Raw genomic sequence first — 24,059 nt, 5'->3', positions numbered from 1 at the left:
TATTTAATTTCCTAATTTTCCAAAAAAATGTGACACAAAATTACAACTTCAAAAAACTTGCCATGCATCTTACTACTGTAAATACTTTAGACGGTCTAATTTTTAAAATTGGGTCATTTAGGGGGTATTTGTACTGTCCTGGCATTTTAACAGTCTTAAGAAATTAGATTGGCCCTTAGTACATCAGTAGTGATCAATTTCTAAATATAAATACTATACTTTGTATACTATAACATTTAAACAAATAAATTAATATATACCTATTGGGATTTTCTTTACCAAAGACATGTAGCAGAATATATTTTGACCTAAATTTATGAAGACATTTGATTTTATTGGATATGTTTTATAAAAAAAAAAAATAGAAAATATTGTTTTTTTTTCCCAAAATGTTTTTTTTTTATTTATATATATAGCAAAAAACAAACAGTGGTGATCAAGTATAACCAAAAGAAAGTTCTACTTGTGTGAAAGAAATGATATAAATTTAATATGTGTACAGTATTGCTTGCAGCACAATAGCCAGTTAAAGTAGCACAGTGCTGGATAGCAAAAACTGCCCTGGTTATGAAGGCTGTAAAACCTTCAGGATTTTCAACTGGTTAAAATACTGGCAAAAATGGCAGCTCCCATTTCATCACTTCTGTTTGTAAACAAAGTTGCTGGGAATTCCGTTCCAGGGGACCCTCCTAGAAAAGCACCTTGTACCCATGTTGATGACGATAAGTGCCTCTTCCCCACAACCATGGCTGTCATTGTGGGGGGGGGGGGCTCCAAGCAGTGGGAGCTTATTGGTATCTGGAAGCCCCCTTTAACAAAAAGGGAGCACTCAGATACCCCTTCCCACCTACATTGTACCCCTACTCATTAAAAAAAAATGGCCAATGCCCACTAAAAAAAAAAAAAAAACAATGACCCTAACCCAAAATTACTCCTTGAGCTGTCATTGAGCAGTCATTGGCAAAAAAAGTAAGAGGCAGGGATCGTGATAACATCATTGCCCAAATATGGCCATGGGGCCATATTCAAACAATGATGTCCCCTTCCCATCCTGCCACTTTTCAAATGTGGTCAGTGATTTCCAACCTTGTAAGTGAATGGGCTGGATGACTTCAGTGTTTGTTAAGAACATGTCAAAGATTGGGCAGGCCTATCTTTGCAAAGTTCTGCAAAGATACATTTCATTACTCATTGATTTCTTGTTCATATATTTCATGATGGTCCTATCCACCTTGATAGGAGGAAACTTCTACCTTTTTCTGCTCTTTGACTCTCTTGGCCATTTGCAAAATGTATCTCTGTTCTCATATAAAGTGACATCTACAGTACTTTTTTTTTACCAACTCACTGTAGAGCACATTTTAGTGTGTTAAGATGCCATTATTGTTGCATATGTAGAACCCCACTGACCCCCAAAGCCATATAAGGGACCCCCAGAGACAGGGTGGGCTAGAACTTCACCCTAGGGCAAATAGTGGGGGATAAAAGACGCTGGACACCAGGCACTTTGACAAAAAGCAGTATTTGTTTGGCAGCAATTAATCAAAAAGGAGACACCCAGAGCACCAATCTTTACAGACTCCACTCACATCATTAAAGATTAAGAGCTTTTACGTTTAGTCAGATATTTCTGTAATCAAGCTGCACCGTGGTTGGTGAGTAGAGGGCTCTATCCATTCCACTGCAAGATCCCAGATGCTTACAGCTACAGCATCCACTTACTAGGGGGGATTTTTTACCCTGGTACTTACTCCATCCATTCCAGGCAGGACAGCTCCAGACCTTCATATGCATGTAGCCTTCCACTCCTAGTGATTGGCCAGAGAAGGGTCACAGGGTGTGATAGAGTTATAGTTGTTTTAACATAATTAAGCAATTGGTTTGAGTACCTATCTTCAATTCCTATATAATAAATGTATCAATTCTTATAAAAAGCATCTAAAGCAGGCCATAGTCACAAACTGAATGAAAATACTTGTCGATCGTCAGGTCATTTGTTTTTCACATCATCAGTGTGCCAGCTGCAACAAATGATTTTTGTGCCGCAATCAAAAATGCTAGATCCAGCATGCTGGATTTCTTTTTTTAGAAAAACAAAACAAATGATTGTACAATCGTGTGTGCTATTTTTGTTTTTCGATCCAAAGATCAAGATGTTTGGTTTTCGGCTCGTCTATGGCTGACCTAACACTGCTCGATTGGCTGTACATGCATCTTCCAACTTTGGAATAATGCAAAAGAAACAAAGAGTTTAGAGGACAAACAGCAAATTTTAGAATGATAAACCACCTAGGTTGGTTTATATAGAGTGGAAAAGAAAACTCTAGGTGTTGTGGTCCACAAAAATAGTCCTATTCAACACAAATTAAAAGACATTTGTTAAAGTTCATAAACCAAACAACGGGTCAAAAAATTTTTTTTTCTTTTTAATAGACCACTTACACTGTAATATGACTAGAACACTGCATGAGCACTTTAAACAATTTGTCTTACTGTCTTCAACATCCACTAGGACTGATTCAAAGAAGATTATCGCTAATAGGATTTGCTATTTGGAACCTGGCTGCATGTCTCTCAGAATAAAAGAAGAGTATTTACCTAAGAAAGAATATGGATGCAGCTTGGCATGCTTTTCTCTTGCTGTTCTTCTCCTTCAAGTTTGGCTTGGTGTCTCCATCTTGTATTATGGGATGCTCCTGTTCAAATGATACGTTTGGGCGGTAAGTTATATACAAACACTTATTACTAGTGTGGTTATATTTAAAATATATTAATTAACCTGGAAGGAAATTATAATCATGTACTGACAATGTGTGTTTCCTAATCTAGATCTTAATATTGGAAAGAGCATGTGTGTCTTATTGTAAATGCACTGCATGGGAAATTTAGTGGATGTAGATATTGAGTAAAGTAAATGTTGACCGAACTTTGGAGATGGTATAAAGGATATTCTAGACACAGAAATCTTGTAAATGAATGAAAGCCAAATACACAAATAATATAGGACAAGGCTGTGAACCAATCATATATTGTGTATGTATATACATATATATATATATATATATATATATATATATATATATATATATATATACATATATATATACAGCCCGCATTTAAAATTTTGAGTGTCCATAGTTTTAAAACTAGGGGGGTAACCATACTCCAACTAACTCGGGGAACAAAGAAACAATTGGAGTCAAAACTGAGATTGCCAACATTCATCAAAGTCTCTTTAGACAAGTATAACAAATTATATGATTACACTATAGTGTATCTTTCTGAGTGTCATACCACGATGCCCACGGCTTCCACTCCATGTACTTTTAGACCAGTGTGTCTCAGATATAGTAACTCGAACTGTTTTTTTGCAAAATTTCCATGCATTCTTAAACTGTTGAAGTTAAAATCCCCTAAAGTTGCTAAAACCACCAAATATGTTCCTCACAGTAACTCATATAAAAACATCTCAATAAAAGGTCTATTTGTTAATACTAATAGTATAATATTTAAAACATTAAAAAAAAAACTATAATGACTGCAATCTGTAGGTTAACAGGCAGAATTACTAATATCTTGCAAATGTTAATTATTTTGAACAAGCAGTGTGTGAAACTTACAACCACAGTTTCTGTCGGACTTAACACCCTATCCCATTCACTGCAGTTCCTAACATTAAATCACCAAGATCACTAAAAGGTTTGTCTGCAATCTGTATGCTTATTGCTATCACTTTGTCTCTATATGCTTTAGAATATTTTCAGCTATGCAAAGAGAAAGTGATACAATGTTTGTATGTTTCAGTGTGTAAAAATAATACATTATTAAAATAAAGTCATTACATGTTTTCTCTTGTATGCCCAATTCCATCTAGTATTGCCCATCTAGCTAGGCTATGATTAGAGTATGTAAATGTAATACATTTAATGTTCTAGGTAACAGCAAATGAAATATAAGGCTTGTGTGACCAGCTGTTACATAAATAAGATATATGTAATCTGGTGTATTCTGGAAGGTTTTTTATGTTAAAAAGGCTCTCTAATTTATCAATGTGGGGAAGGTGTTTGCACTGTTGATCTTTGATAGCGGAGAAGGTTCAGAGACCAATGGCAAATCAGAATGTCATATTAATAGTGATATAAAAAAGTGACTATTATCGTCAACACCTGCGCATACAATATGTACAATAATGTTTGAACCTTTCACATCACTAAGATAATTGTGATTCAATTATACAAACAAATAAAGAGAATAATAAAGCTACGTGTCATAAAGCAAAGCTTAATGGTATAAAGGAAATAAATTAAATAAAAAGGTTGTGCTCTAATGTGAGTAAATAAGTAAATAAATTAACATTGTGCTCAAAAAAGTCCCAATATAGGTGAAAACAATAATCCAGACGAGTGTTCAAAAAACTCCCCTACGACCATCAGATAATGTGCACCAGTGAGTGTGCAAACACATGCACAAACTGATCACCAGAAATATTTGACCCCTACTACAGGTGGTCAAATTCAGCAAGGCAAAGTAGTATGGACCTCTGGTCATGTCCCATATATATTCCCATATATATATATATATATATATATATATATATATATATATATATATATATATCTTTTACATGCTTGGAATCATTCGTCTTTTGTAAATGTAATTTAAATGTTTAAAATAAACAAATAGTTTAACCTACTACACTATGAGAAGCCAATCTCTCTTCCCCACTCCTATTACATCATGAGGATCTGGATTATGAAAATGGGACATGGCCAGAGATCCATACTACTTTGCCTTGCTGAATTTGACCACCTGTAAGGGTCAAATATTTCTGGTGAGAAGTTTGTGCATGTGTTTGTCGGCGGATCAAGGGCTACACACTCACTGGTGCATATTATCTGATGGTCGTAGGGGAGTTTTTTTTAATATTTATCATGATTTATCATTATTTACTTACATGTTACCAGTGACAATGAGAGCACAGAAAGCAGTGTATGAACTGTTAACATGTTAGAAATTGTAAGGCTAGTGTAATTGCACAAAATCAGGATAAGGTGCCTAGAACTAAGTTCTCCTTTACACTAACACTCTATGTCATGGGTGCTCAACCTGCCATCTTCCTTCTGTTTTTGAACTACAAGTCCATTGAGGCATTGCAAGGCTGCCAGTTACAAGCATGACTCCCAAAGGCAGAGGCATGATGGGACTTGTAGTTTTGCAACAGCTGGAAGGCCACAGGTTGTGCACCCAGGCTTTATGTAATGCTAACCCTACTCCTTACATAAATCCTTCTTGTCCCCTAAACTCTAATATTAACCCTCCCTATTGCAATCATGAACTCTTTATTTGATTGCTCACCATTCCAATGCTGTGGTCCTAGAAACAACTGTTTAGCAAGACTAGGCCTCAAAACATATCACCGTCTATTGATGAATACGTGGCAAAATCAAAAGATTACTACAATTCAGTCATTTTAACTGAATTAAGTATGTGCGATATAAAATAAACACATATATAATATGTGAAAACATGACTGACTATGCTACAATGTTTTGCTTATCAGGTAAATGCCCAACAGTTGGATCTTCCAGGGTGCTTAGTTTAATTAGGGACCAACAGATAGACTGTGTGGGATTAATGGTCCACTGCAGAAGATGGGGATGCAATCTTTACTAAAATGAGTTTTTTTTTTAAACTGTTACCTTTTTGGAAGCTTGCAAGAGGCAAGCTCATGAGTTTGTGGTTCCCAAAATCTATAGTCTTTTAAAGTTTATTGAACATAATCCAATTTGGTGAACTATTGATACTGTCTTTAGGTTCAGTACCAGACAGATGGGGCCATGATATCAGTAAGTGAAAAGGAGATTGGCTACAGAAAATGCAATAAATACATGGTGGGGGGCTTTGGCCTGTCTGACCAGGTATTTTAACCTTGTCCTGTGCAATTTGTACATCTAGTATAAATAGTTAGGACTGTATCTAATTAAGATAGCATGTACTATTTTTATTTTGTACAAATTGGCAAATGGCATATACTGTATGTATTCCTATGGCACCAGTAACAAAATATTTTTGAGAATCTTAAATATTAGGCTGATTAATTGGTCCATCTATCCCTTCAGCCACAAACCAAGGATACCCTCAAATAAAGTGCAACATTTGTTCCATGTAAAAAATGAGGAAGGACACCACTTTTTCCTAGACTGCTCTCCTCTGCCAACTTTTAGTTGGGCTACTGAAACATTTATTTGGTTATTGTCATTTAGAAATCTATTGCTGTTATCATATATTCATTTCTTTAAAAGTTCAAAATGTGACTGAAATAAATATCAGACAGTAAAACTCTTATTCTACCATATATTTCAGCAGCCTCTTTTCTTTTGTCCAATCACTGCCATTATTCAGACCATTACAAGCTGCTTAGGTAAAATCAATCAACCCGCTGTTGGGCCAGCGGGCTGCATAAAATGTACAAAAGAGCTGCCTGTGGCATTTATCAAAAGCATCACCTGAGTTTGACTCGGTATTAGCCTTTTCCACTCCCTGTACAGCAGAGCTCAAAAAAGGGGTGAAAGAAGCAGCTCAAGAAGCCAAAGAGTTGTTTTGCAGTGCAAGTGCATGCTGATAGGAGGATTAACCAAAACAACAGGGAGATCAGCTCATCAGTGTACTGCTTCTCCTTTCACTGACTAATCACAGGCTGAGGGTGGGGAAGAGACATGTAAGTTAAACTAAGAATAACATTTAGAAAAATCAAGTCTGCTTCCCAATCAAGTGTAAATCTCTGGACTAGATGCACAGAAATAATAAAAAAAAAACCACAAGAGTCCCTATATATTTCACCTGTTTATTTATTATTGTGCCTGGAATTCAGCTTTAAAGTAGAACTAAAAGCAAAACTTTTTTTAATTTTAGATAGAGTAAGGGATGAGTATAACCCCTTTTTTGTATCTCTTTGGGGGGGATTTACCAAAAACAAAAGCAAGAAAAGAGAGGAAACCCCTCCAAAGTGGGGGAGATCCCTAGTTGTCAACAGGTTCTGTCACCAGGTGACAACCCAAATTTGGAAATCTTTTTCAATTTCAGTGATAAAGGCAAACAGGACAAATAAAGAGGATGCATTTTTCTAATGGGGGAACAGACAGCAATAAAAAAAAAAAAAAGAAAAAAAACTGGCAAGTGTTCTAATTCCTCTCCACTCTATCCAAAGCAAAAAAATAGAAAATAAAAATCCTTTCACCCTTAGTTATTTTTTTTGTTATTTCAGTTATATTGGATTTTTCTAATTTTAGTTTCTAAAAATCTTTTTAGTTAAATCATGGCATGAAAAAAAAAAATTAAATATACATATTAACAGAACATAGTTATTTGAAGTAAGTTTTACACATTTTCCATTTGTCAGCTTATAATGAAAATAAAGTCTGACAAGTAGATTGTTTATTGAAACAATGTTGATCATTGATGCTTCAAAAATAAATATAAAATAATTTAGGTTATTATCTAATTCTGACATAATTCTAATATCTAACTAATACATGCTCAAACTATTATATTTAGTATGGGCATCTAGGCTTCACTGACTCCTGGTCATAAAAAAGGATCAAGTGTAACTAGAGTCTCTGGGGCTTCAAGAGCACTTGCCATTATATGCAGCCTACTTGCACCTTTTGTCAAAGTTACCTCAAAGTTAGGCCTCTTCAAGGTCAACATGTGAGGTCAACATTTCCCTTGTTGCTCTTTTGCCACCATTACCATCTTTTTAGAATTAGAATCTTCTTTTGAGATGAGGAAAGAATAACTACAGGCCTATGTCACAATGATACCTAAAGAAGGGAAAGATGTAACCTTGTGCTCTAGCTATAGACCAGCATGACATGCACAAATCCGGAATATTGCTGTACTCCTTGGTATTGGTAATTTTATTGAAGTATTAAAGTATTAAAATCATATCACAAGTATGACAGGAACATAAAAGGTAACGCGTTTCACGCTAAAGTCAACATTTGATTAAGCTGGGATTTTAGCACGAAACGCGTTACCTTATATGTTCCTGTCATACCTGCGATGTGATTTTAAGGCTTCAATAAAGTTACCAAGGAGTGCAGCAATATTCCGGATTTTTGCATGTCTCTGAATCTCACAGACAAGCTGCGCAGCACCCTGGTTTGCTGTTTACAATGTGTGAGAGTCGGTCACTCACCTAGAGCGGCATTTCTTTGGCTTTATAGGCCGATAGTGTTGTTAAATGCGGACACAAAACTATATGCAAAAATCTTAGCCACCATATTAAAAGGGTTGATGCCTGAATGGCTCCATGCAGACCAGACTAGGCTTATCCCAGGTAGAGAGGGTAAGGATAATGGGATAAGAACATTGCTCCTTTTATATAAATCAAGAGGTGAAAAGTCTCCAGATCTACTACTGCCAATTGATCCCCAAAAGGCATTTGACAGAGTAGACTGGGGATTTATGATGAACACAATAGAGGATTTGGGTATAGGTCCAAAGATGGTCCAATGGTTAAAAGTGTTATACAACCATCCTACTGCGTCGGTGAAGTTTAACAGGAATTTCTCACCCCCTTTTGAGATGTTAAATGGTACAAGACAGGGCTGCCCGCTTTCCCCCCTCCTGTTTGTGCTATGGTTGGAGCAATTATTGGCAACCATGAGGAATTGCATGGACATAAGAGGAGTAAAGATCGGAGATGAGGAAAAATTCCACAAAAATAAAGAAAGTTAGAGGAGAATACACATGAGTTGACTCAAAATGTTTTTAAGGTATGGGGTAAAATTCACAGATTAGCAAAATGGGAATTCAACTGGAAATAGGGCACAAATTGGTGGATGGATCAAAAACACACAGTTAAAGCCATTATAAAAAGCATTAAGATATTTTTAATCTGGAATAAAAGGAGAAGGAAGAAAAAATGGTATTGAATGAATGGAGGTATTTGCAGCTTTAGCACTTTGTGAAAACGTCATTGCAGCCTATTAGATCTGAGGAGGACTTAAATCCCATTGAAAAGCTATGCAATCAACAAACTAGAGTAAAACACTGTATATCTCTAATATACAAAATGCTTACGGGGCTGGCAGGGCCAAAAATACCCCCCTTCATTAGAATATGGGAAGAGGAATTGGGAATTTGCTTAAAAGAGCAACAATTCAGTAAAGTACTGAGAGCTGCACATGGTTTAGATATAAAATGGCAGATAAAAATACAGATATAAATACAATTGAAATGAATTATAAATGTTTAGCAAGATGGTATATAACACCCGCAAGAGCACAGAAATACCAACCAGAGAAATCTCCATTGTATTGGAGGGGTTGTAACATGAGGGGCATAATGACCCACATATGGTGGGAATGACCGAAAATTTAGAGAATACTGGCAGAAGGTACAACATTTCAGGGAGATTAAAGGTTCAGATATTTTGGAAGACCCATGGGAGTGCCTATTCCGTAGTACTAATAGAGCAAAAAAAAAAACAATATAAAAGTACAATATTATCACACTTAATAAATGCAGCTAAGGGGGCAATACCCCCCCCCCCAAAAAAAAATGGTTAGATCCAGTAAGCCTCTCAATACGGGATTGGTTTAAAGTAATTGAATATATACATACTGTAAAATGGAGTTCTTAAACAGAAGAGAAGAGGACCATACAGAAAGTTTTTTAAACATCTGGAAAAAATGGATAGAATTTAGAAAAACTAGCAAAGTATGCTGAGATTTGGACGGATTAGGTATGGGGAGGGGGATAAGAGATGGAGAGTCAGGAAGGAGAAGAGGTAGCAAATAAAAGAACATAGAAGGGTGTATGCATGGGGGGGGAGATAGGGGGGGAGGGACTTAAGGGAATATTGGTAGATGTTTATTTGAAATAAGTGATTTTGTATGTAAAATTTTATATTGAAAATTAAATCAAGTTTATATATATAGACTTATATATATATATATATATATATATATATATATATATATATATATAGCGTTCTACAGACACCAAAACTGCCCATGAAGAACAGCCCTTGTACAAATTTAAAAAAAATTTCTAGCAGGAAAAACTCTACCTGCTAGCAACTGTTTTTTAGTTTGGTTCCACTTAAAACAACCACCAAGTGATTCATATTATATTGTAGCCTATATTGTAGAATTGGAATGTAAGACTGGAATAGTAGCTCTTCATCCTACAACTTAAAAAAAATTAAAACAGCAATGTCAGCTTAAATAGTTGTGTTCTCCAAGGTTAAAATTAAATACTAATGGCCTTAGTGAATAACTTTATTGATTCAGATATCTTGATTGCAATAACCCATAGCAACCAATCATATTGGTTTGATTTCAGCAGAGTGAATTTTGATTGGTGGTACATAAGAATTATTACTTCTTTTTTTTGGTTGGAATTCTTTTTATTAATTTTTTAAAACGTACACATGTCTACAGTACAATAAAAAACAAGACAACATTCATGAAAAAAAGAGCATTTGAATCCCATACACAACACAAAAAAACTATAACAAACATATAAAAAAGGTGTATATCCTAAGACACTGTTCATATATCATAGCAACCATGTTTATTCCCCAGAGAGGAGAAAAGAGACGACAAGAGAGGTGGGAGCTCCCGGCATACGAATGTAAATAATCCAACTGATCTTCTCAAAGATAGGTCTATTAGCTACCAGGCCCCTCTATCTAACCTTTGCCTCTCACATCCTCACTCCCCCACTCTCTTTCTTCTCCCCCCTCCATCATCTCCCATCCACCACTTACTTCATGTGCTGTGATGTGAACAAAAAACAAACCAAAAGCAATCCAATTGTATTATTTATGGAGAAGAAAGGGAAATTACCCTCATCCTTTTCCTTGTTCTTCCCTTTACTTCTTCCTTCCCATCTCTTCCCAAATAATACACACCTACCCTTCCCCTTTCCCCTTCCCTCCCTTCCTCCCTCCCTCATAATCACCCATTTAAGCTCATGATGGGCATTCTTTAACCACTATTATAACCACTATTCCATATTGCTGTGAGTATATATCTTGTATATTCTTAAACAATTCGTTTTCCCACCCATTTACCGATTTATGTCAGCATTGACAGGTGAGGATAAGCACGTTTTCTGAGTCACCTAGGTACCAACAAAAAAAAGGAAAGGGTAGGGGGAATAGCTACTTAAGCTGACATCTTTCCTTCCCCCCCCCCCACTATCTCTTTTACATATTATGGGGATTACTCCACAACTCTCTTTTCCACTGTATTTTCATTACTTACAAATCTTATATAAACCAAAGACTGTTTAAACTCCAACCAACTTCTCCAGGTTCTATAAAATCTTGTACAGGAATCATTTTGTAGATGTATTAGCTCTTCCATTAATCTGGTTCTATCTACTTCTCTAAACCATTCCAACATAGTTGGTATTTTCTTTCATTTCCAGTATTTCAGGATTAACATCTTCAGTTGCTAATCATCTAAATTATATTTAAAACTTTTTCCCAGTATAGCTGGACAATTGGACAATTCTGCCAAATATGAGCATGCGTTCCCTCACCCCCACATTTTCTCCAACATTTAGATGACAGCTCTGGATTGATCTTATGTAATTTTGATGGAACATAATACCACCTAGTCAACAGTTTATAATTAATTTATTGTATCATCGTTTCTATTGAGGTAGAGTGTATGTAGCCTATAATTTTACATTGTGGGACTTCTGAGATAGGTTGATTTAGCTTATACTCCCATCCATTCAAAAAGCATGAAACCCCGGGGTTCAGGGATGACACCAGCAACCTGTAAATATTAGAAATACTACATCTAGTTGTCCCCTCCTGATCCATGAGTCTCTCCATTGGGTTAAACTCATTGATTCAATGGAGGGGTCTTTGTAAAGAATTCACAAAATGCTGAAGTTGCCTAAATCTCCAGGCATCCCATGATGAAGAGCCAAATCTGGCTTTTAATTCCAGTAATGAACAAAGGGCATTCCCATTCAAAACATCCTTTAATTATTATAATTATTATTATTATTATTATTATACAGGATTTATATAGAGCTGACAGTTTACACAGAGCTTTACAACTTGAGGGTAGACAGCACAAATACAACACACTTTAATACAGTAGGAATCAGAGGGCCCTGTTTGTTAGAGCCTACAATCTAAGAGGGAGGGTCAAGAGATACAAGAGGTAATAACTGTGGGGGATGGCCTGATGGAGAAAATAAAAGTACAGTTGTTAGGTGGGTACCAGATAAGCTTCTCTGAACAGATGTGTTTTCAGGGATCGTCTGTTAGTGGACAAAGTAGGAGATAGTCGGATAGTTTGGGGTAGAGCATTCTAGAGGATGGGAGAGGCTCGGGTGAAGTCCTGGAGGCAAGCATGGGAAGAGGTGATGAGGGAGCTAGAGAGTAGGACATCCTGGGAGGAACGAAGGGAACAATTTGGTTGGTATTTTGAGACCAGGTTAATGATGTAGATGGGTGCCAAGATATGGATGGCTTTTTAATTTATTGTTAGTATCTTGAATTTCATTCGTAGGTTGAGTGGCAGATTAGTATTTTGAGACCAGGTTAGTGATGTAGCTGGGTGCCAAGTTATCGATAGTTACATAGTTACATAGTTACATAGTAGGTGGGGTTGAATAAAGACAATAGTCCATCTAGTTCAACCTGTGTAGGTGTGTGTGGCTGTAATCATCTCACATACCCCTGAATGTTCTGATCCTTGAGATGTAAGTCTAAGAGTCTTTTGAAAGCCACCATACTACCCGCAGAAACCACCTCTTGTGGTAGAGAATTCCACAATCTTGTTGCCCTAACAGTAAAGAACCCCCCGCGTTGCCTGAGGTTAAAACGCTTCTCCTCTAATCGCATTGTATGCCCTCGAGTCCTCATGCAATCCCTTTGAATGAACAGCTTTTTTTCTAAGCTGGGATCCCCATTAAGATATTTACAAATTGCTATCATGTCCCCCCTCAGACGTCTCTTCTCCAGGGAGAATAAATCGAGCGATTGTAGACGCTCTTCATAGTCAAGGTCCTCCAATCCCCTAATTAGTTTAGTTGCCCTTCTCTGGACTCTCTCCAGCTCCAACACATCCCTCCTGAGGACTGGCGACCAGAATTGGACGGAATACTCCAGATGCGGTCGGACCAGAGTTTTATAAAGTGGAAGGATTATAGTCTTATCTCTGGAATGCATCCCTTTCTTTATGCATGCTAATGTTCTGCTGGCTTTGGCAGCTGCCGCTTGACATTGCATGCTGTTGCCTAATCTATCATCAACCAAGACTCCCAGATCCTTCTCCATTTTTGATTCCCCAAGGGTTCCCCTCCTAACGTGTATTGTGTTTTTATGTTTTTAGTCCCCAAGTGCAAAACCTTACACTTCTCCACGTTAAACCTCATTTGCCATGTCGTTGCCCACTTGTAATTTTGTCCAGGTCATTCTGTAGGATATCTGCTGTATTTTCTGCTGTTATGGATGGCTTTTAAAGTTTTGGTTAGTGTCTTGAATTCAATTTGCAGTTTGAGTGGCAGCCAGTGGAGGGATTGGCAAAGAGGGGTAGCAGACACTGAGCGGTTATTGAGGGGGATGAGCCTGGCGGCAGCGTTCATGATGGACTGAAGGGGGGATAGCCTATTTAAAGGTAAGCCAAAGAGAAGGGAGTTTCACTAAGTCTTCCAGGGACTTAGTCTTATGCCACAGGTGCTCAAGAGTGCGACTAAATTTTCTGAGGCTTCGGGTGTCGTCTATTTGCCAGGGTTGTACCAGTCGGGGCCAAATTTTGCGTGTAGTGAGGGGAGTGAGCTTGTCTTGGGAGGATGACAGTGAGCTGTTATAGATGGAAGTGGTTAGGTTGGGGAATGACAGGGGTGATATTTTGTCATATAGATGGTCAGTAGCAGAGTACAGAAGAGAAGGGTTGAGGTGGCGCAGGTTTCTACGGGCTAACTTTTTGGCGGGTGGAGGGAGAGGAGGTGGAAGACAGGGAGAGAGCAAAGCTAATAAGGTGGTGATCAGAGAGTGGGAGAGGATTGTTGGAGAGGTTGCATGGAGTGCATAGATAGGAGAAGACAAGGTCAAGGGTGTAGCCATTGGAGTGTGTAGGAGCCTGTATCCTTTGCAGTAGTAGTATTAGCCTTAACAGGGATTTTGAAGTCACTGAGAATGATTGTGGGGTTTCAGAAGAGAGAAAGTAGGGTAGCCAGGCAAAGAAGTCATTAAGGAAGGTTGGTACTGGTCCAGGGGGCTGGTAGATGACAGCGATTCTTAGAGAAACAGGAGAACATAGACAAATACAATGTCCCTCAAAAGAGGAGAATGTCAGAGAGGGAGGTGGGTGAAGTTCCTGATAATCTCAAATAATCTGAACTTGTCCAATTTAAATAGGCCTTATTCTCTTTCCCCAGCGGGAAATAGTTTGTACCCGAAAGTGGCATTAACCAGGCTAGCGGTAAACCCGAGCGTGACTCGGGGTAGGAATTTCCTGCTATTATCGGTATCCCCGAGTCACGCTCGGGGTGGATGTGCAGACAGCGCAGCGGAGTGTCTTACCTTATCCTGGCAATCCAGCGATGAGCTCTCATTGCTGTGACCGCCAGCCGAGATCTCCGCCGCTCGTCTGTCGGTAGGAGAACTTCCTAGTTCCGTTCCCTGCAGCAGCAATGCTGCATGGGAGCGGAACTAGGGAGGGAAATTCAAAAAAAAAAAAAAAAACATTGCACAAAACACAAACACATTTTATATTATATATATGCATATATATGTATATAGGCATGAATTATAATCTAATCAATAATATAATTTTATTATATATATTCTATAATAAAATTATATTATTGATTCGATTAGAATTCATGCGTTTGTGTTTCAAATTTATCACATCTGGGATGTCTACTAGAGTCTTGTTTTGGTCAGGTTTAAGTCAGTAATTACTAAGAATTGTAGGCCTATAATACATAACGCCAAATTTCCATGAAAAAAATTGTACCGCTTTTGGTACAGAATTCCTGACAGAATCATACTGCCAGGGAGGTTAAGGGACTGTTGTACTGCCATTTCATGCTTTTATGGAGATTTTCCCAAACTCTTAAGGTTTTTACTGTAAGTCTTTAGACAGACCTCTGTGCTGACTTGACAACCAAATAATCTGGCCTAGAGGTGTCTTCCATTTGTACACAATTTGAAAAGGGGCACTATATGACTGGTTAACTATTCTCACCAGGACCTGGGACCACCAGGGACCTCCATGTTTCCAAATAAACCTCTTTAACAATGACCTAAGAGTTTTAAAATAGGGCCCTGGTATGTTTATCGGAAGGGCTTGAAAAACATATAGAACCTTCGGAAAAATCACCATTTTGATCACATATATCCTACCCAACAAGGAAAACCTGCCAGCAGAGTAGTCGTTCAAATCTTGTTTCATTTTAAGAAGAAGTAAATAATTGTCTTGATACAAATCCTTTACTAAGAGAGAGGTTTATGCCCAGATATCCCAAGCCCTTCTGTTTTCATTCAAATGGAGACAAGTGTTTAAGAGCCCTAAGCTCCCCTTGGGGAACAGAGATGTTTAATACTTCAGACTTTTCCACATTGCCTTAAGTTCAGCAGAGTGAATTTTGATTGATGGTACATAAGAATTAGTAGTTGTTTTTTTGACAAAAGCAAGTTATTGTGTTTGAAATGCTGAAAGAAAAGTAATAAAATGAGCAAAGTTTTCTTTTTTTCCATTTTGTGACATTTATTACACTTGAAAGAATAGATGTAAACTGACTGAATGCCCTAGTAAAGAGATTCAGAATAGACTGAGACCTAAGACATTTAAATTACATCTAAGACATCCACTAGCTTCACATTAATAACCATAAATACACACTGAAACACATTTAGAATTGTACTGAATATAAAGTTGAACTTTGGTCCATTTTTTTATTAGCTTTGGATAGAGTGGGAGGAGTTGAAGAAGTGTCAGGGAGTATGCTGTCCAGTTCTGGGCATCGGTCCTCAGGAAGGATGTGCTAGAACTGGAAAAAGTCCAGAGAAGGGCAACAAAAATAAATAGGGGAACAGAGGATCTCAGCTATGAGGAAAGACTGCAAGCACTGAACTTGTTCTCTCTGGAGAAAAGACGATTGAGGGGGGATATGATATCAATGTACAAATACTGTACTGGCGACCCTAGCATAAGGAACAAACTATTCAGAGAAAGGGAATACAAAAAGACACGTGGCCACTAAAACTAGAGGAAGGGCGGTTTAACCTTAAAGTACATAAGGGGTTCTTCACTGTAAGAGCGGTAAGGATGTGGAAGCAGTGGTATCAGCAGGGAGCATTGATAGTTTCAAAAAACGATTAGATGGACACTTTAAAGACCACAACATACAGGGGTATACAATGTACGGTTTACAGCAAACACACACACACACATCATAGGTTGAACTGGATGGACTGATGTCTTTTTTCAACCTCACTAACTATGTAACTATGTAACTAAGATTCCCTGCATGTCTTATCAGAGAAACAACAGGGAGTGAGGAAGTAACAAAGCGAGGTAAAAGTCCCTTTAAGACAGTTGGCATGTTCCCTCAACTTCTGTTCCAATGATAACCATATAATGTTGTATTTCTCTTAACATTCTCTCCTGTTGACAATAGCCCCCATGATATTTTGTGACGTTGAATCGCCCCAATCAGGACTCAGACAGCAAGAAAAACTGATAAGGGTTCTAAACCTTCCCCACTCTTTTCAAAATTAGACATTTTAGTTGAAGTTATACTTCAATAAACCACTGGACTAGTAATCTCTGTACAACAGGCCAAAAGATACTAAATGTTTTAGGTCCAAAAATGCAGAAAGTCACAGAATGGCAACGGGGTATATGTGCAATATACTTCATTGACATGTACAAACAGTTTGTTTATGGTTGCAGCAGAGGCTTTCACCCAGCACCAGCACCCGCAGGCACAAAATATTACCACATCTAGGTTTAGCTAAATACAGTAATCAGATTGAAGAGCACCACAAATGCACACAAATACCTGCATAATATGCAGCCCTAATATTGTAGCAAATAAAAGTGAATATAACATTGGCTTTGCATTATTTCTATTATATTATTATAACTATTGTTTACTAAAGACATTGTGCAAAAGGCAATATAGTGCTGTACCAAGATGTTTTTAGTCTCTACTCACACCTGTAACCTGCCGTATTCAGCAGTTTAGTGAGTATGTTTGCTGTGGTCTTTACTCATTACCCTGAGCAGATCTTTGGGGTTCATAAAGCACTATTTACATTTTTAATTGCAGTTAACATTTTCTAAAAAATAATGTGATTTTTTATTTTATTTTAAGGAGTCTCCTTTGTATGTCCTCATCACTAAAGAGAATACCAGATGACATTCCGTCAGACATTCGAAAAGTTAGAATAGAAAAATGCCACTTGACTGAATTGTCTCGGGGCTCATTTACTGGTGTTCGCACTTTGGAATATCTATGGCTTAATTTTAACAACATCACACTAATGCATCTTAAAAGCCTGGAGAACCTGCAGCATCTAAAAGAACTAAGATTACAAGGAAACAAACTGAGATCAGTACCCTGGACAGCTTTTCAAGATACCCCATATATTAGAATATTGGACCTAAAACACAACAAATTAGATGTTCTTCCAAACCATGCAATGAAGTTTCTTCCCAACTTGACCTACTTAGACTTATCCTTCAATCAGCTTACCATTATCTCTAAAGACGTATTTACAACCTGGCCCCCGTACCAAAGAGCGCAAGCATCAGATGGAAGAATAGAAGCAGCATCCAATGCAGTCTTGGCATTAAATGACAACCCCTGGATATGTGACTGCCGCCTCAAAGGTTTTGTCCACTTTGTAAAGACAGTCAGTTCACCCATTATTTTAATGACTTCCTATCTGACATGTGCAAGCCCATATTTTCGCGTTGGAAAGTACTTTCATGAACTGGAGCTGAACAATTGCATGAAGCCAACCACGAACACACTTATGTCTAATGTTACAATCCAGGTGGGCCTGAATGTGACATTGGTATGTATGATAACAGCAAGCCCTACACCTTCCATATACTGGACCTTCGGATTAAAATCTATTAAATCTCATAATGGTAAGTTTAATGGTTCGGTCCAAATACATGAGAGTGCCTTAAAAGTGGAAAGATTTAGAACAAGTTTTAAATATACAGCAGCAATTATTTTCTTTCATATGTTTTTTTTTTTTTTACATATTGCTAAAATCTTATATAAACTTATAAATATATAAAATCTTTTAAATCTGCAGCTTTTTAAAAAAAAGAATACCTGTGATCTTGCCAGAATGTTCTTTGTTCAAGCACTTCCTGTTATGGGATGACGGAAATTTTTCAAAAATTGTGGGTTTCCAGAAAAAAAAAAAAATTTACCGAGGTGGATGCAGCATTGATCCGATAATGCATCTGTCCCCCGTCACCTCCACACTGAGAACTGATTGATTAGTTAACATTGATCGCTCAGTTCTCCCCTCTATTCTGAGCAAAGAGTACCGACTGTCAGTCATTGGCTCTCTGCTCTGCCCCTCCCCAGCGCTCACTGGAGTGCTGGGCCATTCAGAAATGGCTGGCTCAGTCTCCCAGTGGCTCACTGAGAGGCTGAGCCAGCTGCCGGTCTAGGCTTATGGGTGAATCCAGACTGAAAATTTGGGATCGATCTAGTGTTTGGACTCGCTGAGTGCAGTGCTGTATTTTGGCCTAGGCCAACAAGGCCCAGGCCTAGGGCAGCACTTTGCAGGGGGGCAGCAAAAAAGCCGCCCCCCTCCACCTGAGACTCTATTGGCCACTGGTTGCTATAGCCGCCTCTCTCACCCCCCCTCTCTCGCTCTCATCCCCCCTCTCTCACCCCCCCTCTCTCTCTCACCCCTCCTCTCTCTCACACTCCTTCTCTTTCTCTCACCCCTCCCCTCTCACCCCCTCTCTCTCACCCCCCTCTCTCTCTTATCCCCCCTCTCCTCTCTCTCATCCCCCCTCTCCTCTCTCTCTCTCTCATCCCCCCTCTCTCTCTCATCCCCCCTCACTCTCTCATCCCCCCTCACACACCCCCTCTCTCTCTCATCCCCCCTGACTCTCTCATCCCCCCTCACACCCCCCCCTCTCTCTCTCCCTCACCCACCCCCCCTCTTGTGAGATCTCAGGGGTTCAATTGGTCCTTCAATTTTGGAGGGAGCCACAAGGAATGGGGCAAATTTTCATAGGAGGGGGAGGGGTGGCGCCCAATTTTAGTCTTGCCTAGGGCAGCACAAAACAGAAATACACCACTGGCTGAATGACATTACCCGACAGCACACTTTAGCCCGCTGTCTGCTGAAAATGGGTCAAAGGGATGCAGAACAAACTGCACTCTTTTGATTCATAGGAGAAATAGGGCCAAAAAAGCTTTGGCCATACTTCTCTTTTAACAATTTTGTAGCAAATATTTATAACAAAATCCAGAATTACCTGTTTAAATTATAAACAGATACAAGTGGTGTATGGTATTACTGATAACATGAGTGGACGTTAGTATAGCTTATGCTATATAAGTCAATGTACGCCAAAAGACATATCAAAGCTGATCACGTGGTAACCAGGAAGAGACATTTATCAGCTTTTCCTCTACTCGCGCTGACAAGGCAAGAGTGGTGGAGAGCCGATCAATGGCGCTCCTGACTGGGTTGGGGGGTCAGCACATTTAATATCAGTACAGGCCCTTCAGAGATGCCCACAAATGCCAACCCGTGCCCACCAGGGGTGGCAATCAGTGACCATTTCAGGGATGGCAATCAGTGCCCACCAGGAATGCCTGTCAGTGCCTCCCCATCAGTACTGCCTTATAGTGCCCATCATTGCCACCTATCAGTGCCCTCCAGTGCTGCATATCAGTGCCCATCACTGCCTAGTAGAGCTGCATATCAGTGCCGCATCATAAGTGCCCCCTCACCAGTGCCCGTCAGTGAACAAGAAAAAACTACATAACAGAAACACACAAAAAACGTTTCATTTTTTTAATTTTTGGTCTTTTTTTATTTGTTTAGCAAAAAATAAACTCAGTGATGATTGAATACCACCAAAAGAATGCTCTATTTGTGGGGAAAAAAAGATAACAATTTAATTTGGGTACAGTGTTGCATGACAGCACAATTAAAAATCAAAAATATTTCCGCGCTAAATAAATGTGAATAAGGTGATAGAACAATATACAAATGTGTAGCGCTAATGCATATACAATTGGCGTGTGAAACCAAAAATTATTAAATAATAACACTCAAAAATGTTGTAAATCCCACTCATGAAAAGCAGTGGAAAAAATCCATAGATGACATATAAAAAAAGTTCTATATTAAAACATTCCAAAGAAAAAATGGAAATAATGTGCTCAAAAAGAATAGAAGAAAATAGCAAAATAGTCCCAATAGAATCCAATAGGACGATCCTTGTATCACCCGTGAGTAATTAATACAATGAGCTGCTTACCAGAGCCTTAAGGTCTTCAGGCATATGGACAATCACAGACAGGCAGATATCATAAGTAAAGGATTCATCAGGAATACACTTCTCATATGTAGGGACTAGGCTCCAATGATGGTATAATGGAGAGTAATCATGAGAATATAGCCCATATATGGGCCAAGGAGAAAAGAAAGGGGCACATAGCGTGATACAGTTTAAAAATATGACACTGTTTATTTAAAATTGCACTTACTAGATAAAAAGGACATGTCAGTGTGTAACAGCATATAGCATAAGCAGAGACAAGGCTGCGGCGTCCCGCAGATACAATGGAGGCTCGGACCGAATGTTGGGGGCGTGGCTTCGTCATGTCTGGAACCACCCGACTAGTTTCGTCATAGGTTGACTTCTCCCGGGGTGTGGCTCCAGAGGCAACTAACACGCCCTTAAATCCCCCATAGACACAGAACAGCTGAGGCCAGTCTCCCAGCAATTGTGCTTCAGGGCGGAATACTATACTATAATAAGGGGTGCTCCTCTGCAAATGAATCTATTTATATATATATATTCGTTGTTTATATCGGATATATATTAACCACCATTCACTTAATATAGGTGGAATTTTTTTTATATAGATGAGCATGTATGTGTCATATTGGGCATTTGCTAATTGTCATCTATTTATTAGCCACTAGATGGAGTGTTCCGTCTTTGAGCCAGATTGAATCTTTTAAATTATATATTATTTACATGCCATCTGGAAAAACTTTATCTATTGGTTTTATTTATTAAGAATGTCATTGGCTTTTTCTTGCTCAAATATAGGTTTTACTTGCCCAAATATATGACATTTCTAAGTCCGGATGTGTCCTCATATCCGCCCTTAGTTCACCTACTCTTGCAGAGGTGCACTTCCGCCCTGAAGCACAATTGCTGGGAGACTGGCCTCAGCTGTTCTGTGTCTATGGGGGATTTAAGGGCGTGTTAGTCGCGTCTGGAGCCACGCCCCGGAAGAAGTCAACCTATGACGAAACTAGCCGGGTGGTTCCAGACGTGACGAAGCCACGCCCCCAACATTCGGTCCGAGCCTCCATTGTATCTGCGGGACGCCGCAGCCTTGTCTCTGCTTATGCTATATGCTGTTACACGCTGACATGTCCTTTTTATCTAGTAAGTGCAATTTTAAATAAACAGTGTCATATTTTTAAACGGTATCACGCTATGTGCCCCTTTCTTTTCTCCTTGGCCCATATATGGGCTATATTCTCATGATTACTCTCCATTATACCATCATTGGAGCCTGGTCCCTACATATGAGAAGTGTATTCCTGATGAATCCTTTACCTATGATATCTGCCTGTCTGTCATTGTCCATATGCCTGAAGACCTTAAGGCTCTGGTAAGCAGCTCATTGTATTAATTACTCACAGGTGATACAAGGATTGTCCTATTGGATTCTATTGGGACTATTTTGCTATTTTCTTCTATTCTTTTTAAGCACATTATTTCCATTTTTTCTTTGGAATGTTTTAATATAGAACTTTTTTATATGTCATCTATGGAATTTTTTCACTGCTTTTCATGAGTGGGATTTACAACATTTTTGAGTGTTATTATTTAATAATTTTTGGTTTCACACGCCAATTGTATATGCATTAGCGCTACACATTTGTATATTTAATGACAGCACAATTGTGATTCAAGGTGTGACAGCACTGAAAATTGGCCTGGGCAGGAAGGGGGTGAAAGTGCCCATTAGGCAAGTAGTTAAAATGATGCAGTGCCTTATCACAAAAAAATGGCCTGGTTGTGAATGGGGCTTAAACATTTCCTATGTAATTTTATACTAATGTGTTTGTTTTATAATGGTTGGTATATTTTATTAAGAAAATAGCTTCAGTGACTGATTTTACACACCAAAGAATAGTAAAAATTGAAATAATCAAGCCTCACATTGCAATCACATCTACAATATCCATTAGTGCATGTAATTTCAGATATTTTGTCTAATTTATTTTTCTTTTGATCCTACAGTATCTACAGTTTGGATTGATGAAGAGAATGGGAAATCTGAATTATTTATTCCAGTGGTACATCTTGCAGATGCTGGAAACTACAGCTGCATTGCAACAAACTTCTTGGGCAACTCATCTTCTTTGGTTAATTTAAATGTTGAGTCTCCAAGCTCAGGGGATCCATCCACATATAGTTCATTTTCTCTAAGTCCATCCTCATCATCAGATGAAAATGTATACATAGATGTGAGAATATCCAAACAGACTGTTTATGGCATCTCCCTGGAATGGTTTGCTGCGACACAAAATCCAAGTGAAACATGGTATACAATCTATTTTGGAAAATATGACAACAAGGATAAGGAAGTAATTAATATTGGCCCTGGAATATATACTTATTCCGTTAATGATTTGCTTCCAACAACGAAATATGAGGTGTGTATTACACTAAAGAGTCAACTTCCCCGGAAGGGACAATGCATTGTCTTTATGACCGGTAGTGACATCAGTGAGTTAGAACAAAGAGAAAAACTCATCCACATAATTGTCATTGTGTGCGCCATGGTCCTTGCAGTGCCTGCTGGAATGTATGCCTGCACAACAGAGACAAGGTTTAACTGCATTGAAAAATGCTTGGGACCTTGTCGACAGAAACATAAGGGCCAGAAAAATCTGAAGAAAGATAATGCCAAGGATAGCACTTTTGATAGCTTGCAAGCCAGTAGTGATGAAGGACTTTGTCAACGAGAAGGCACAGAAGAAAACAGGAGGAGGCGATATTCAGAAGAAAAGATTAATAAAGCTAAATTGGAAAATAAAAACCCTGCAGAATTGTACTAAAGCAATGCTTTCTTGCTATCTGAAGGCTTTTTGGTATTTGAACAAAGGCAATGTCAAACATATTGTTGAGGCAATGCTAATCATCCACACTTGAAAAATAAAGCTGCACAACTATTGTGAAAAAATCTGTGCCGTAATCTGCCCAAAAAACATTAAAGCTAAAAAAAAAAAAAAAAAAAAAAATCATAACTACTAGAGCAACAAATAAAACATTTAATTGACTAACATGTATTTCATTAGTAGACGCTGACAGTGCTGACAATCTGATATGGGTAACTGCACATGTGCTGCTGTAATGTCTCGGCTACAAGTACCTTCAAAAAACAGTTTATTCCAAAGTTGTGCATTTCTCAGGACTTTTTTTCTCAGAGAATAGGTGCAGGAACTGCTCCCTTCTGAGTCACCCCTTGACTTTGTCCCCTACCCCCTCCGTGCACCATTCCTTGGTTTCACCTCTTACCCACCGCCAAGTACCACCCCTTTTAGAGAATTAACGAGAACAAGAAAGGCAATATAAAAGATCTAGAAACAATGGACACCCCAGCGACAAAAGATCCACCCCTGCAACAATGGACTTCCAACAGCCAGCATCAATAAACCCTCCAGCAGCCAATAACATCAGACCCCTCCCTCAACAGTAGATCCCTCCCAGCAATGATTGATTCGCTACCACATAAGACCCAACCCAGCAACAAAAGATACCCCA

The 24,059-nt window shown here is 38.5% G+C and overlaps 1 protein-coding gene across 2 annotated transcripts; it reads left to right on the top strand.

Annotated features, from left to right (window-relative positions):
- Nucleotides 1-2,610: 2,610 nt before the first annotated feature.
- On the top strand, nucleotides 2,611-23,622 carry LRIT2 (leucine rich repeat, Ig-like and transmembrane domains 2; the record flags this gene model as incomplete). Of its 2 annotated transcripts, none has more annotated exons than XM_082268499.1 (3): nucleotides 2,611-2,720; nucleotides 17,365-18,146; nucleotides 22,533-23,622. In XM_082268499.1, 3 exons carry the CDS (start codon nucleotides 2,611-2,613, stop codon nucleotides 23,351-23,353), a joined length of 1,713 nt encoding a protein of 570 aa, XP_082124625.1. In that variant the 3' UTR covers nucleotides 23,354-23,622. The 2 variants fall into 2 exon arrangements, with proteins under 2 accessions (XP_082124625.1, XP_082124626.1); XM_082268500.1 differs by having other exon boundaries at nucleotides 2,613-2,720; nucleotides 22,602-23,622.
- Between the last annotated feature and the right edge of the window lie 437 nt (nucleotides 23,623-24,059).

The sequence above is a fragment of the Pelophylax lessonae genome (assembly GCF_965119305.1).
Source record: "Pelophylax lessonae genome assembly, chromosome: 9".
Lineage (NCBI taxonomy): Eukaryota > Metazoa > Chordata > Amphibia > Anura > Ranidae > Pelophylax > Pelophylax lessonae.
This window is presented reverse-complemented; position numbering and strand designations above follow the sequence as displayed.